At 37.9% G+C, this 16,662-nt stretch overlaps 1 protein-coding gene across 8 annotated transcripts in view; it reads right to left on the reverse strand.

The window, feature by feature from the left end:
• The window catches only part of PPP2R5C (protein phosphatase 2 regulatory subunit B'gamma), a 196,655-nt gene that overhangs the window by 74,787 nt on the left and 105,206 nt on the right, over positions 1 to 16,662 (reverse strand). For all 8 annotated transcript variants that reach the window (XM_043981614.1, XM_043981615.1, XM_043981617.1 and 5 more), the window contains one exon: positions 14,681 to 14,880. In XM_043981614.1, coding sequence (XP_043837549.1) covers positions 14,681 to 14,880 — 200 coding nt within the window. The remainder of the gene's footprint in view (positions 1 to 14,680; positions 14,881 to 16,662) is intronic.

Here is a 16,662-nt window from a genome sequence, read left to right on the forward strand (position 1 = left end):
AAACTTCAGGCAATCTCACAGGGAAAGGTGCTAAGATTCAGGAGACCTGGGAAAGGCTTCTTGCTGAAGATGAGATTTTAGCTTAGACTTGGAAGAAAGCCAGGGAAGTGAGGAGGCAGAGCTGAGGAGGGAGAGTGTTCCAGGCAGGAGGGATGGCCAGATGGGAGCGTCTTATGTGTGAGGACAGTAAGGAGGCCAGTGTCACTGGATCACAGAGGATGTGGGAGGGACTAAGGTGTAAGAAGACTGAAAAAGTAGGTTCCAATCTGCCTTCTGATACTTAACTAGCTGTGTGAACATGGGCAAGTCATTTAACTTTTCTGAGTCTCAGTTTCATCATGTGTAAAATGGGCACAATAACACTTATAGCATCTACCTCACAGGGGTCATTAGGATCAAATGAGCTAATGTAGTATGCAAAGTGCATTGCTATTCTTAAAGCGAGATAAAAATGGCAGCTATTATTTTCCATATCATTTCAATTTTAGTAAATGTGCTGTCAGAACAAGCTCAATAGTACAGAGATCAGTCTAATCAAACACACCATATCCAACTCAAAAACAAACAAGTATTTATTGAGTGCCTACTACTTACAAAAGTACTTTGTGAGAGGCAGTGTGGTGTAGTGGAAAGAGCACTGGTGTCTTGGAGTCAGAAGGCTTGGTTTCGAGTCCTGGCTCCGATACTCACTAGCTGTGTGACTCTGGACAAGTTACATCACCTCTCTGAGCCTCAGTTTTCTCATCTGTAAAATGGGGATAATAACACTCGCACTCGCTACCTCACAGGGTAGTTGTAAGGAAAGTGCTTGACAAGTTTGAGCTATTACTACTATTGTACTATTTGGAGAGACAAGGTTTAAACATAAGAAAAGTTAAACCACAGTACAAGAGTTGACAGTGTGATTAATGTACATGATTAACTGCCAAATTAATAACCAAGACAATGCAATGTTACAAAAGTTAAAAGGACAGAAAGAACAATGTGAAATGGGAAGGTTTCATGAAAAGAAAAGGAGGCATATTCCATAAAGGAAAAGTATTCTCAGAGATGATAACCTTCAGAAACAAACAAAAAAAGCCACTTCCCAGAAACTTTTCATTTATTAAATTATCTGATTTTCTTAAATGCTGTTAATAATGACTGTCATTAAAATGAAATTCAATAAGCATTTACTAAGCATCTATTAAGCGGAAGGCATAGTGCCATGGCATTAGGATACAGACACAAAAACGACACAATCCCTGCCTTCAGGGGCCTACATTTTTCTCTTCTGTCCTCCCTGGAAGGTATATCACATACGAAGATGAATCAACATAAGGTCATTTGAATGGGTAAAGGATTAACAGCTGGGGTTTGGGAAGGCTTTGCCATGGAGCCCACTCATGTAAAGAAGGAAAGAATGCATTCCAGAAATTGGGGGGGGGGGCGGGGGAGAGAGCTTGTGCAAACACAGGGAGTAGGCCAATGAAACAATTAACCTGGGGACTCTTAATATTAATTAATATTAACAACTATTAATAGTTAATAGACAAGTTTGGCTACAACACAGAGTATTCAAAGAGGCAGTTTTGTGCCAGGTTGAGGAGTTTGTATTTATTTTTGAGGTGAAGGGGAAGCTTAGGGCAATGGCATGGTTAGAACAGTGTCTTAGAAGGATTATTTTAGTAGCTGTGCAAGAGATTAGAGAAGGGAGAAACTAGAAATACAGAGTTCAATTAGGATGCTATTAGAGTAGAGTAGGTGAGAAGTGATGAAAACCTGTAGTAGGATGGTGACCACCTAAGTGAGTGGAGAGATGGTTTTGATTGTGAGATACTATAAAGCTAGAATGAACAAGGTTCACTGAATGCAAAGGTGAGGAAGAGGAAGAGTCAAGGACGCATGTCTTCTGGGTTCCTGTGATACAAATGTTTGAAGGATGGAAAAGTATAGGAAGAAAGATAAAAGTCCTCTTTTAGACATGTTGAGTTTGAGATGCCCATGAAACATTTTGGCCAGGAGAGACTAGATTTCAGGAGAAAGATTAGGGCTGAATTTATAAATTTGGGAGTTATATGAATTAAGAAGGTAATAAGATTCACAGGAATTTATGATTTCACTCTAGTGTAGCATGAGAAGGTGGTAGTCTAGCACTATATCTTGATAGAGATGAGCCAGCAAAGGATACTGAAAAGGAGTGGTCAGATAGGTAGAAATACCAGGAGAAAGCATTATCACCCAAGCCAAGGGAAGAGAGTATCTAAAAGAAGAGGAGGTGCAATAGTGTTAAAAGCCAGAGAATTTAAGGGTGATGAAGATTAAGGAAATTTAGCAAAACTACATTCTTATTTCACTTAGCTATCAGTGTTTGAGAGAAAGAAAATGTCCATAATAAACAAACAGGTCAATTAATCTAAATTAAACAGAATAAAAAACAGAGACAAAAAAGACACTGGATCTGGAATCAGAGGCTATGGGTTTGAATGCTGGCTGACATTTATTGTGTGATTTTAGGCAAATCCCTTTATCTCTCTGAGCTTTAGTTTTCCCATCTGTAAAATAAAAGGATTACATTGGATGATACCTAAATACTCTCTCCATATGAAAAGGTCTAGGCAACACTTGAAATATGAATGAATTATAATAGCAACTTTTATTTCTTTAAGTGTTTCAAGGCTTACAAAGCCCTTTCCTAATAACCCTGTGAGGGTTAATATAAATTGTAGCGTAAAGTATCACCTCAGTTTTACAGGTGAGAACACAGAGGTTCGGAGAAGTTACTTGTCCAAAGTCATGTAGCCAGGAAGTGGCAGGATTAGACTTCAGGTCTTCTGATTCTGGGTCCAGTGCTCTTTTGGCTGCATTAAGGTGACTCAAATTTACACTCACTGCTCAGAGACTTGATAAAAGATAACCAAACACCATGGTTTTATTTTCTCTCTTTTTCCCTCCCTCCACAGAGGTTAATTTAGGTAAGGCACAATTTCTCTGTGTTCAGTTTTTCCACTTATTTCCTTCTTTTACCTGTACAACAAGGATAAAATAAATCATTGCTTATTTCAAAGGAAAAACATTAGAATTAAAGCATTTACAAGATTTTAAATATTTCAGAGACAGTGCTTATATGTCAAATGTTAAAGCACATACTGGTGTCTTTCTAAAACTATGGTATGGCAACTAAAAGTAAACATCACTGGCAACTTTCCAAACTGGAAAGAGAGCTTTCCAAGTGAAGCTGACTTAGGGCCCCAGAAGAGGACATTATGTACACGTGGTAAACATGACAGTTATTTTGATGCCCAGGGTTTCATTTGGGTGTGTTTAACACATTCCTGCCCAGAACTGATCTGGAAAATAAAACACTGTTCTCAATAGGTAAGGCAGTGAGATGAAAATGTTCCTCACTTCTTTTAGGATGGATAGTCAATAAAGGAATATCTCACTTCTTCATGTTTGACAGGGAACAAGTCCTGACCCTATCTTCTGTCTCTTTTCTCTCTACTGCCCTCTTTCCTTAAAGTACCAGAGAAGAAAGAAGGATTTATTCAGGGAATTACTCAAATCCCCCCACCTTATTTCACATTTAGGCTCTGGGAAGAACTAGAAATCAGATTTCAGCTGGAAGGATAGAAAAGAAAACTCTCATCTACTTCTCTGCATACTACCCAAGCCTCCAAAATTATATTGCCACAACAAACTCCACTAGGACATCAATTTTTTTTTTTAGGATGTAGCAAGTCTAGCCAAATAAACAAAGTTAACTCACTATCTCTAAATAAAAAGAAAAGCTCTGAATCTAGTAGAAGAGAGCAATATTAGGTACACATTACTATCCTACTGTTTTCTGGCTTTGACTTTTTGGATTGAAATTCATGTTACGTATGTTGGCTTATTTTTATGAGTAGTTTGGACATTTAGGTGAGGTTAACTTCAGTGTTGGAGGCTGAAGAAAAAGAAGCTGTTTTTGTCTTTAGAGTGCTTAGCATAGTGCACAGAACATAGTAAGAACTTAAATACTTGCTGATAAATGAGCTGATTGATTGGAGAAACATGAGGGGAGGAGAAGGTAACAATCACAAAGAAGCCAACTTTTCTGTCATTGGATCTCAAGCCCACCTTCCATAGTTCTCTCCACTAATTTACATTATTAACTGACTTAGACCTCAAATTTCTCATCTGAAAAATGAAAGGGCAGGACCAATTGATGTTTAAGTGGGTTTTTTCTTTTTGCTATAAATCCTAATATCATCACTAACTATGTACATCACAGCAGCTAACAGAGCCATATAAAATGTTTAACTAAATTTTCTTCACAAACACCACTCGGGTCATGGAAATGGATTTGTTAAACGTATCAAGAAGTGCAGCTAGACACTAAAGCTATACTGGTTTTCTAATGGGAATCCTTGGGACCAGTTGTAGAGTTTCAATGGACAATAATACAGAATTATTATAAAATTGATTTATGCTTATGAAATAATCAATTCAGGGATATTAAATTCATGTAATATTAAGCACATTTGAAGAAATATCAAGTGAAATTCAATTTCTAACTGTGGATAATGTGGTTAATAAGTTTCTCTTAAAATATTCTTTGTGAAAATAACCCAAACAACAAAACTGGTCTTTTAATGTAGAAAAAGTTAAATGGGACAAAATAAACAGAGCCACAAGATGTTGTGGAACTTAAAGCAAATCTAAAGAGACAGCTTTGACAGAATACTTAGAGAATGCCCTCTAGTGATAGCAGATTTTAGCATAGGGCCTAGTACAGGAGATGGGGAGGTCCACTGTCAGACCGGACTCAAAGTCTTTCCAACCATATCTTTCAAAGCCCAGGGTCGCCTCCATAACATGAGGAGGCCTTGGATTAGGCCTTCAGTGGAAGGGCAAAGAACATAAGGTTCATGAAAAATACACTACTATGCTTTTCAATACAGCAAAATTATAAATAACCACGAGGAAGATGTGCTTTGCTATTATTGTTTTATAATCGGTAGCAATAGCAGATGCTACAGTCTGTTTTGTGAGCAAAGTGAAGTGTTTTAATTAAAAAAAAAAATTTTTTTTGCGGGGCAATGGGGGTTAAGTGACTTGCCCAGGGTCACACAGCCAGTAAGTGGCAAGTGTCTGAGGTCGGATTTGAACTCAGGTACTCCTGAATCCAGGGCCGGTGCCCTATCCACTGCGCCATCTAGCTGCCCCTAAAGTGAAGTGTTTTAAAGTTGTGTTTTGTTTGTGAATGCCTTTGCAAATTTTCCTAGATCCAAGAAAACATTTTTAACAATTTTGTAACAACAGAACTCTTCATGAAGATCACTAAAAGCTAATCCAAATTAAAGAGTCACTAGCTATATTACTGGTTTTTTCTATATGAGGGATTAAGTACTTTAATAAGTTTTAAGGATGTTTGTTTTATTATATTGGCTTTAGTTATATTTTTCCTTTCTTATGTTTTAATTTTCAAATTTTATCCCCACATGGGTGTCGGTACAAAAACAGAATAAAAACAAATAAACAAAATGCTGACAGATTGAGACTATTTTACATAGTCTCTGCGGATAATATGATCAACTACTGAGTTTGTTTATACATTACCAAGTGTATTCCAATGACCAATTTTAGATCACAGAGAAGCTAACTTTTCAGTCACTGGATCCACTTCAAATTCATCTTTCATGGTTTTCTGCACTGATATACAATATGCATTATGAACAGTGAGTCAAAGCAGGTTACTTTGTGGCTTGTACTTTTCTCTTTATGGAAATTCCTTGGATTACTTCATAGAACCAGTTTGAAGATAATCCTGACCACTGTTTCTTAATGTCCCATTAAATTCTTAAATTCCATGATTCTTTTGTACATGGAAAGGCAGTACACTCAGTAAGTTTTTTTCGAATTCAAGTTCCAGGTGCTGTTACAATTAGACTTTGAAGATTTTAAAAGTGACAACTGTGGGCTGCCACACATCAACAGTTTAAACTCAAATAACAATCATCAATCTCACTTCCAAAGAAGAAAGTGGCTTTGTGAAACATTAACATTTATTATTCTTTTGGGGACTAAATCCTCATTGTTAAAAGATTAAGTACATTTTGTTTGATTTTTAAAAAGGCAACATTTTAAAATGCCACAAAATACCCAGCTTTTCTTATGTAATTTCTCTTAACCAATGTGATCTCTCTCAAATACATTTTTTTCCTTTTTTTTTTTCAGGGTAGTGGGGGTTAAGTGACTTGCCCAGGGTCACACAGCTAGTAAGTGTCAAGTAGCTGAGGCTGGATTTGAACTCACATTTGAATCCAGAGCCAGTGCTTTATCCACTGCGCCACCTAGCTGCCCCCTCTCAAATACATTTTAGAACAAAAATGCCTTGTTATCTCTTGGGCTAAGATCTTATATTTGCACTTAAAATATAGTGTAATGCTATTTTTTATTGCAGAAGAGGAGTAAGAATCAGATTCTCAAAATTTAAAGTAGCCACATATTACTTTGACAGCTTTCAAGCTAAATGGTGCTGAAAATGCCTAAGAATCTAGTTGTTGTAGTCCTACGTTACTTTTTCTCTACTTGTTGTATGTAGTCAGACAATACAAATTCTGCGTTGATCATTTATGGGAGAAACATTAGGGATACCTGAGAAATGGCAGTTAGGATTTTTGTTCTTCAATAACTTAGAATTAGGATGATATATTATGCACATGAGAGACAGACATTTCTTGTTGAAAACTGCGCTGACTTTGGGGCCAGGAAGACCTGGGTTCAAGTCCCATCAACAAGCATTTATTAAGTTCTTATAACATATTAAAATGTGTTAATCTCTGGAGATACAAAGAAAGGCAAAACTAGCCTCTGCCCTCAAGGAACTTACATTCTAATAGGGGAGGGAATATGCAAACAACTATGTACATAACAAAAAAAGATATAGAGTAAATTGAATGCCATTTCAGAACAGAGGCACTAGTATTGAGGAGAGCTGAGGAAGGTCCTGGCAGAAAGAAGGATTTAAACTGAGACATAAAGTAAGTCAGGAAAGCCAGGAGATGGAGACACAGAGGAGGAGAACCCAAGATAGGAAGAACAACTAGTTAAAATGCTCAGAGACTAGTGATGGAGTGTCTTGGGCAAGGAACAGCAAGAAGGCCAGTGGTGCTGGATCACAGAACATATAAAGGATATAAAGTATGAAAAGACTGAAAAGTTAGGAAGAGGCCAAGTTATGAAGGGCTTAAAAAAAAAAGCTAAACAAAGAATTATGTATTTCATCCTGGAGGTTAACAAGGAACCACGAGAATTTATAGTTAAGGGGTTATTCAACATGCTCTTTAGGAAGATCCTCACCTTTTAATACTCTAGGAAACAAATGCTATAAAACTATACAGTTCAGAAAAATGCTGACCTCCATTGGTAGAAGAAGATTCCTTACCTGGGAATCCCCAAATCATAGCTCTAGTCCTTAGCCTCTTTAATATGCACATGTGAAATGACTTGACATTCATACGACGACAGAAACACAGCCAGTACAAATTCAAACAGCAATCCAATATAGAAGCTGCTTTCTACTTCAAGAATGCTCTCGCCCTTAAGTCCTAACTAAGAATTCTTGCCCAGACTGGCACCTGTCCCTTTCCTGCATTCTTGTACCAATATCTGCTTATGCATGCATGCATTATATATGTATGTCCTTACCCATACCATGCATAAAACTTAGCACTTGATCATATTCATCTTATCATTCAATTTGGCGCTATGTTGTCTTAATTGGTGCACATATCTGAAAAAAATTTAAGTTCCTTAGTACCTTAGAGACCATGTCAAATATTTCTTCTCTATTATGCATAGCACTTAAGTGCTTTAACAGGCACTCAAATACTGAAGTGAAAGAATGCAAAATGGATTAAGATTGAAGAAGCAATCATAGTTCTTAGATGACTTGTGTTAGGAATGACATGGTAAAAATAATATTTAAGGAAAAGTATATCATGTAGAATGTCTATATTTATATGTACAAGTTAGCAAGCATTTATTAAGCACCTACTATATGCCAGGCACTCTGCTGAGTGTTAGGGATTTAAAAGTAAAAATATTCCCCATTCTCAAGGCTCCCAGTCTTAATGGAGAAGACAACGTGTAAATAATTATGTACAAATATTAGGCAGCTAGATGGCACAGTGGTTAGAAGGCTGGAGGCAGGAAGACCTGAGTTCAAAGACAACCTCAGACATTTATTAGCTATGTGACCTTGGGCAAATCACTTCACCCCGTTTGCCTCAGTTTCCTCATCTGTAAAGTGAGCTGGAGAAGGAAATGGCAAATCACCCTAGTATCTTTGCCAAGAAAACCCTCCCAAAGGGTCACAGAGTTGGACATGACTGAAAATGACTAAACAACAATAACAAAATATACAAACAAGATACATAAAAGACAAACTGGAGACAATCAAGAGATAAAAGGCACTATCAGGAAAGGCTTCTTGTAGAAAGTGGGATTTCTGCTGAAACTTGAAGGAAGCCAGGAAACGAAGAAAAGGGAAATATGTGAATGCACAGGAGATGGCTAATAGAATGTCCTATGCTAGGAATAGCAAAGAGACCAGTGTCACTGAATAGAAGAGAATGCAGGGGTTTAGGGGGTGGAGTAAACTATAAGAATACGGAAAAGCAGGAAAGGGTTAGGTTATGAGGGGTTTTGAACGTCCAACAGAGGATTTTATATTTGATCCTAGAAGTAACAGGGGCCAGAGGAGTTTAGTAAATTTGAGTGTGTGTGTGTGTGGTATGTGTGTGTGAGAGAGAGAGAGAGAGAGAGAGAGAGAGAGAGAGAGAGAGAGAGAGAGAGTGTGAGTCAGACCTACACTTTAGAAAGATCAATTTGGCAGAAGAATGGAAGGTAGACTAGAGTGGGAACTTGAGGAAGGGAGACTAACCAATAGGCTATTGCAATAGTCCAGGTGTGAGGTGATGAGGGCCCACACTAAGGTGGGGCAGTGTCAGAGAGGAGGGAAAAGGGTATATATGAGTGATGTTATGAAGGCTGAATCAACAGGACTTGGCAAACAGATTGTATATGGAGAGAGATGTCAGTGAGGAATTGAAGACACCTGGTTTGTGAAGATGGTGGTAGCTTTGATAGTAACAGAAAAGTTAGGAAGTGAGAAGGACCGGGCCATGGGAAGATATGTTGAATTTATGATGTCTATGGGTCATCTAATTTGAGATATCCAGTAAGAGTTGGGAGACATGAGACCAAAGGTTAGGAGTGTGTTTAGAGGTAGAAAAGTAGGTCTGAGAATCATCAATACGGAGGGCCCAGGACAAAGGCTTGGGGGATACTCACAGTTATCAAGGCATCCCTAGATGTAGAAGTAACAAAGAAGACTGTGAAGGAACTGACAGAAAGGTAGGAGGAAAATCAGGAAAGAAATGTTGTGAAAACCTAGAAAAAAAAAGTATCAAGGAGATGAGGATGACATTGTCAAAGGCTGCAGAGAAACTGAGAAGAATGAGAAAAGGCCACTTCATTTGGCAATTAGGAGATCATTACTAACTTTGATAAGAGAGAAGCTAGGGGTGATGTGGATAGAGTTCTGGGTCTGGAGTCAGAAAGACTCAGCTTCCTGAGTTCAAATCTAGCCTTAGACATTCACTAGCTGTGTGACCAACCTCCCACCCCCGAGCAAGTCACTTAACCCTGTTTGCCTTAGTTCTTCATCTGTAAAATGAGCTGGAGAAGGAAATGGCAAACCACTCCATTATCTTGTCAAGAAAAACCAAAGTGGGATTGTAAAGAGTCAACACAACTAAAAAATGACTGAACAACAACACTGACTTTGCAGAAAACAGTTTAAATTGAAGGATGAGGTCAGAAACTAGAATGCATGTGTGTATGTGTATACACACACACACACACACACACACACACACACACACACACACACACACTTATATCCCTATCAGAGTTGGGATAGAAATGAAGATAAAGCCTAAAATAAAAGATTGAATTCAGTTATTTTAATTTTTAAAAACTAACAAAATAAGGTTTGGGGGTATGAAGTAAAAAACCTAGTTCAGATTTCATGAATTAAAAATGAGACAATTCAGCCAAAGCAGAACATCTTGGCCTTCTCTAAGAATAATGCTTTTTCTGGGCAAATTAAAAGTATCAAAACCTTTTTTTTTCCCCAAGGACCATAGCACATTTTTATGGAAACAGAAATTTCTAAATACAAATAACTTATCTACTGAAGCAATCAATAGTCAATATTGTGTTAGTCTGAGTTATTCTCTAGGTCTATTCATAAAAAAATCACGCTAATAATTTTTTAAAAACTAATTTATTAATCTATACCAATTCAAGGTGACCTTTTCCAATTAGTAGTGATCAATCAGTTCTTGTGGTATTTATTTTGTCCCCATGAAGCAGTGGAAAGAGCACTGAATTTGGAGTGAAAGTGTCTGAGTTCCCAGCTCTGAGCCTCAGTTTCCTCATCTGAAAAATAAGAAACCTAGCTTACATGACCTCTAAAGTGCCTTCTGGCACTAACTCTACAATCCTATGATCCCAGCACTTGGTTTCTAATGTCTGAGGGAAGTTGTTGATTGGTCTTCAGTAATAATGTTTGCTAAACAGTGGTAGGGATCAAGCAAACACAAATTGGGGGCATATCTAATGTCTGAAACAGCACTGATTATGAAGCACAAAAGAGGTAAGGAAAGAAAATCCTTTCATAAAAAAGTTTCATTTCAGAGTTAAAAGTATTGATTTTCAAATGCAATATGCATTTTTTTTTTTTTGGTTAACAGTGCAGTGGATAAAGTACTGACCCTGGATTCAGGAGGACCTGAGTTCAAATCCAGCCTCAGCCACTTGACACTTACTAGCTGTGTGACCCTGGGCAAGTCACTTAATTCTCACTGCTCCTCAAAGCAAACAAACAAAACAACCACCACAAACAAAACAAAACAAACAAACAAAAACAGTATTTATTAAGGACAATCAATTAAATAGCATTAGAAACATACTAATAGTAATGTTTGTCAATCATACAAGTACCTAGGATTTTCTTATTCTAAAGCTTAAGAAACAACTGCAGCTAAGACAGCTAAGTTATTAAATAAATATGAAAATAACTAAGGCCTCTGAAAACATTTAAGCATTTGCATGGAGAACACATTTACTTGGAGAACAAACATTTAAGCATTACCCCCAACAACTCCCAAGAGAATGGCAGTGTAGCATTCCATTTAGAGAATTAAGACTAAAACAGGCTTTCGAGAGCATCAAATCCAACCTAATCTCCACTCCCTCATTTTACAGAAGGAGAAACTGTCTTTCAGCTGAAGATGAAGATACTTCTAAGCTATAAGCATGTACATGGACTCAGTTTGGGATAAAAGAAAAGGTATTTGATCTGCTTCCTCATTAGCTCATGACTGAAACCAAATCACAAGCTTTCTGAGCATCATGTTCCTCTACTGTAAAAACGGGGTGCTAATTCTTACACTATTCCTATTATAGGGTTATTGTTGGGAAAATATTCAGTGAACCACAAAGCACCAGATAAATATAAGCTATTACTACTGATGAAGCCCAGTTGTATTCTTGGGCTTAAAGCTAATTTAGTGAACACTTACAAAATACACAAGGCATGCAAGGCACTGGGCTAGGCATTGGGGCCACGAAGGCAAAAATCACACAGTTCCTGCTTTTTGAGGAACTTGCTTTCCTTTCCATTTGAAGTTTGAGGGTGGAACCTAATAACAACAATGATAATAGCAAACATTTACATATTACTCTAAGGTTTGTAAAGAGCTTTATGTTTGTTATCTTATTTGCCAGTTACAGCAGCCCCGAGAAGCAGGTGCTATAATTATCTCCACTTTAAAGATGAAGAAACTGAGACTGAGTGAGGTTAAATGATTTTCCCAAGGTCACACAGCAGGATTCAAATCCGTATCTTCCTGATTCCAAGTCCAGCATTCTGTCCACTGTGCCACCTAGCTGCCTAATTACAGGTATTTTGAAGAGGGAAGGAAAAGTGTCAACTGTGAAATACAAAAAACTTCCCAAGGTAAGTGATAGCTCAGCTGAACCCAGAAGGAAGATAAGGATGATGAGAGGGGAGTACAAATGGCATAGGAGACAGTCTGTAAGAAGACACAGATGTGTGAGACTAATGTTGGTTGAGCTCAGGGACAATTTCCAATTTGGCTGGGACATAGAGAGTGTGAAGGGGAGTCAGACAAAGTAAGTCTGGCAAGGGACACAGAAGCCAGATTGTGGAAGCCTGTAAATGCTAGGCTGAATCTATGTACTGCCCTCGAGGGAAGAAGGAGCCACTGAAGATTTCTGAGCAGGGGATGACGATCATACCTGTTCTTTAGAAAGAGGGCTGGAGGGCAGACTGGAAACAGAGAAAGCAATTAAGAAACTCTTATAATAACCAGGCGAGAGACGATGAGTGTGTTAGCTGTGTGAGCGGAGATAAGGTGATGGATAAGAGGAAGCTGTACATGCACAATTGACTGGATGTGAATTGTGAAGGAGAAGGAGGAATAAAAGATGACTCGGATTCCAAATTGGAGTGTTTGGAATGTTGGAGCACCTCACTCTTTGTAAGGACTCCTTCCATGTGGGCTCTGTGCAAGACCTTCTCCATGACAGTGCTGAATATCCTGGGCTAATATGTGTCCTTGTTTCATAGCATACTTAATACTGACAGAAAATCTATGACCAAAATTGTGTCTGTTGGTTACACCTATCAAAAAATTTGGTATGACTGTAACATACATAAGAGACACCTTGTTAGAGACATCATATTAGAAGGAAGCCTTTAAGGCTCTTGGGATTGAATACTTAAAAAATATTGACAAATCACATGTATATGAGTAGGATGGAATACTATTGTGCCTTACGAAATAAAGAAGGAGACTATTTCAGAGAAACCTGGGAATACTTGTATGAACTGATGTACAATAAAGTGAACAGAACCAGAAGAATTTATGCAATAACAACAGTATTTTTAAGTTGGATGTTAATAATTAAAATACTAATAATCAAAGATTAGTTTTGAAACACTTGGGAACTCTCTTTAATGTAATAACTAATCTTGATTCCAAAGGACACACAACATGAAGACCATTTTTTAACAGAGTAGTGATGGAATCAAGGTAAAGAATGAGACATAGGGGCAGCTAGATGGCGCAGTGGTTAAAGCACCAGCCCTGGATTCAGGAGTACCTGAGTTCAAATCCGGCCTCAGACACTTGACACTTACTAGCTGTGTGACCCTGGGCAAGTCACTTAACCCCCATTGCCCCGCCAAAAAAAAAAAAAAAAAAAAAAAAAGAATGAGACATATATGTATCTGGAAATGGTCAAATTGGAATTTTTTTGACTGTGCAAATTTGTTTCAAGGGTTTTGTTTTTCTTTCTTTTTCAACTGGGGTTATGGTGAGGGGAAAGAGAAGATGGATTTTTGTTAACTAAAAAATCATCAAAACACAGTAAAATCTCATATTTTCTAAAACTTTCAGTCAATTGTGTTACTATGAGGGTGTGGTCTGTTGTAGAAAACTGCAAAAGCCTGTATATTTTCCCTTTTCATGAGATCTATAGCTATTCAAAAGAGAGGCCTTCTGATAGAGGCAGGAAACACAACAGAAAATAAATGGATAAAGACTGGTATGCATTTAGACAGGCAGCCTAGGGAATCATCTCAGGCAGATGCTGTGGACAGAGAGTGAACTGGGCCCAAAACTACATGGTATTTTCCTTTATCCTAAGCTACTCCTGACACAAATCTCCATCTTTAAATACCAGTTTTCTCTTGGGGAGGTAAATGTGGCTGCTAATCATTGATCATTACTATTTCTGAAGAATAAAATTTGCAGAATACCTAAAAAACAAGATGGCTGGAAGTTGCCAAAAATCACTTATGGGCAAAAAATGGCAAAAAGAAATGATTCAAGAATATATGACTGGGAAAGAGGTAGAAAGTCAGGTGTCAAGAAAGAAGAACAAAAGAGATGCAACCTAAAAGATGTACTTGTACAAAATAGGGGTTAATAAGGCTTGGAGGACAATTCCTATAATGATGGATACAGATACCTTATGAAGGATTTATGGGAGAAAATGGACAAGAATCACATCAGATGTGAAGATATTGCAATTTACTTGCAATTTACACTACTGGATATAGTATCCACGTTGATAAAGAAAAGGGATCTACTGAAATATTATTATCATCATCATCAAAAAGGGAAAGTGCCAATTGTGGAAGATAAAAGTAGTTATGTGAAATTACCGATCTTTAGTTTCATGACATAGCTGTAAATGCTAAGGTTCAGAGAGGTGAACCAAGTAGAAGGTATAGATGTGGTATAGGAACCCAAATAAGGGGATGGAAATAATAAGCTAAACACATATTTATTTTGATCCATATAAAGTCCTTTAGTCAGGGAAGGAAGTTATGGTTAACTTCCATGCACTGAGCATGGTAATTATGATGTACAATAAATATTTATACTTTACACACAATTAAGATACACTTTACAAATACCTACATCCTTCCAAATGTAAACAGAAAAGACTGATGATGGTAAGCAGTCTACATGCCACCTCATCCTACCCTGTAAATACCTGAATCCACTGCCTAACTAAAGGATTAGAAACTATAATTAAAAGTATAATCACTTACCATATGTACTACTTCAGGGTAAATAGGCTCTGTGATCACATTTCGATTGTGTGTGATATATTCTACCATTTCACTTAAAGCAGCTCGTTTTACTTCCTTCCACTTTAGATCACTCAGTGGATCAGAAACAAAGTCAAAGAGGACACAACATTGACGCAACTTCTGGATAAAAAGCTTCTCTTGATCAGCAGGAGGTACATCTGAAAAGCAGAAAAGAAAAAAAAAATCAGATTATAAAAGTCTACTCTAAAGAACAGCCAAACTATAACATTTGGGAGTCGAGAACTAGAGAGAAGGGGAGAGCCTTTTGAGGTGAGTTCAAAAATCAAAAATGAAGATGCCCCAAATGCACACTGGCTATATCTGGTATAGTTACCATCCATCAACAGATTAAATAAAAACCATCTCTACATTCAGTATCATACCTAGCATATTCCTGGCTATTCAAATCACAAGTGAACATGGCTAGCATCTTCAATAGTTGGTACTGATAATGTGTGTGTGGGGAAAAAAGCATGTAACACATCACAGCTGAGATTTGGAGTAGAAGGCACTCAAGTGTCTGTCACATGAAGATAGGCAGGGCGAAGCACTGAGGAGAGAACTGGCTCTGCAGTCAGGGCGGCTGGGGTTCAAGTCCTGTCTCTGACACATTCTGGCTGTGTGACTCAGGAGGAAGTCGTTTAATCTCTCAGTGCTCCAGAAAATTCTCTTCAAGTTGTAGAAAGGTCATATACCTGCCTTTGTTATCATTCGAGGTGCTTTAATTAAATGGTCTACCCGCCAGGTACTATGCTAGGTACTGAGGGATAAAAGACAAAAATTATACAGTCCTTGTCCTAATGGAAGCTTACAGGCTATTGGGGGAGACAACTATACTAAAGTATATACAATTTTTTTTTCCTGGTTCATCAGTATAGGCAACTCTTGCTGAGGAAATTCCACCAATGTTGATTTGCACATAAGGAATATATACAAAATAAATGCAAGGCAGTTGTGGGGAAGGCAGGAAGGCATCAAAAAACTGGGTGGGTGGGGATCAGGAGAGTTTCCACATATAAGGCAGAGCTTTAGCTTAGTTTTGAGAGAAAGCAAAGCCTGTAAGAGACATAAGTGAGAGAGAAGGGCACTCCAGGCATTGGGGGGGGGGGGGGGTGTTGTGTTGACACTAAGTGCAAAGGCAAAGAGATCAGAAATGGGGTGTCACAGTGGCTTCTAAAATCTTAACTGGCAGGTTTCCAACAGACACTGTCACAGAGATCATAGAATTTAGAATGGAAAGGGATCTTAAGAGCTCACTTAGTCCAAACCTCTCATTTTACAGATATGGAAACTGAGGAGCAGAGAGTAGAAGTGTAATTTGCCCAAGGTTCTAAGGCAGTAAATAGCCAGGAACTGAATTCAGTCTACTCTGAATCCAAATCCAGGACTTTTTATTCTACCAACCTACTTATCCTGGCATTCAAGGCTCTCCCAATCATCTGGCTTCAACCTGCTACCTAACCTTTTCAGTTTTACTTGACACTATCCCACTATAGATAGAAAGAACCTCAAACCATCTAGTTCTGCCCACATGGGAACAGGAATGCTCTACAATATATTTGACAAGTAGTCATTTAGCCTTTGCATGCAGGCACCACCACTCACTCTTCCTGTTCCCAAGGTTCATTACCCTCAGTTCCTCATTTCCCCTCACTTTATAATCCAGTTGTCAAATCTTGTTCTCATCTCCATGACGCTTCTTTACCTACGCAGCTATCTTAGTTCAGACACTTATCATTTCTTACCTATATTATTTCATTCAACTCCAGATTGGTCTCCTTGCCTCAAGCCCCTCATTTCTCCAGGCCACCCTATACACATCCAAAGTGATTTTTCTTAAATAAATTATTATGGGATTCCCCTAATCAGCCAACTCCAGTACTTCCCTATTGCCTTTAGGATAAAATGTAAGCTTCTGTTTAAATTTTAAACCCTTTTAT

Source organism: Dromiciops gliroides, chromosome 2 (assembly GCF_019393635.1).
Source record: "Dromiciops gliroides isolate mDroGli1 chromosome 2, mDroGli1.pri, whole genome shotgun sequence".
NCBI lineage: Eukaryota > Metazoa > Chordata > Mammalia > Microbiotheria > Microbiotheriidae > Dromiciops > Dromiciops gliroides.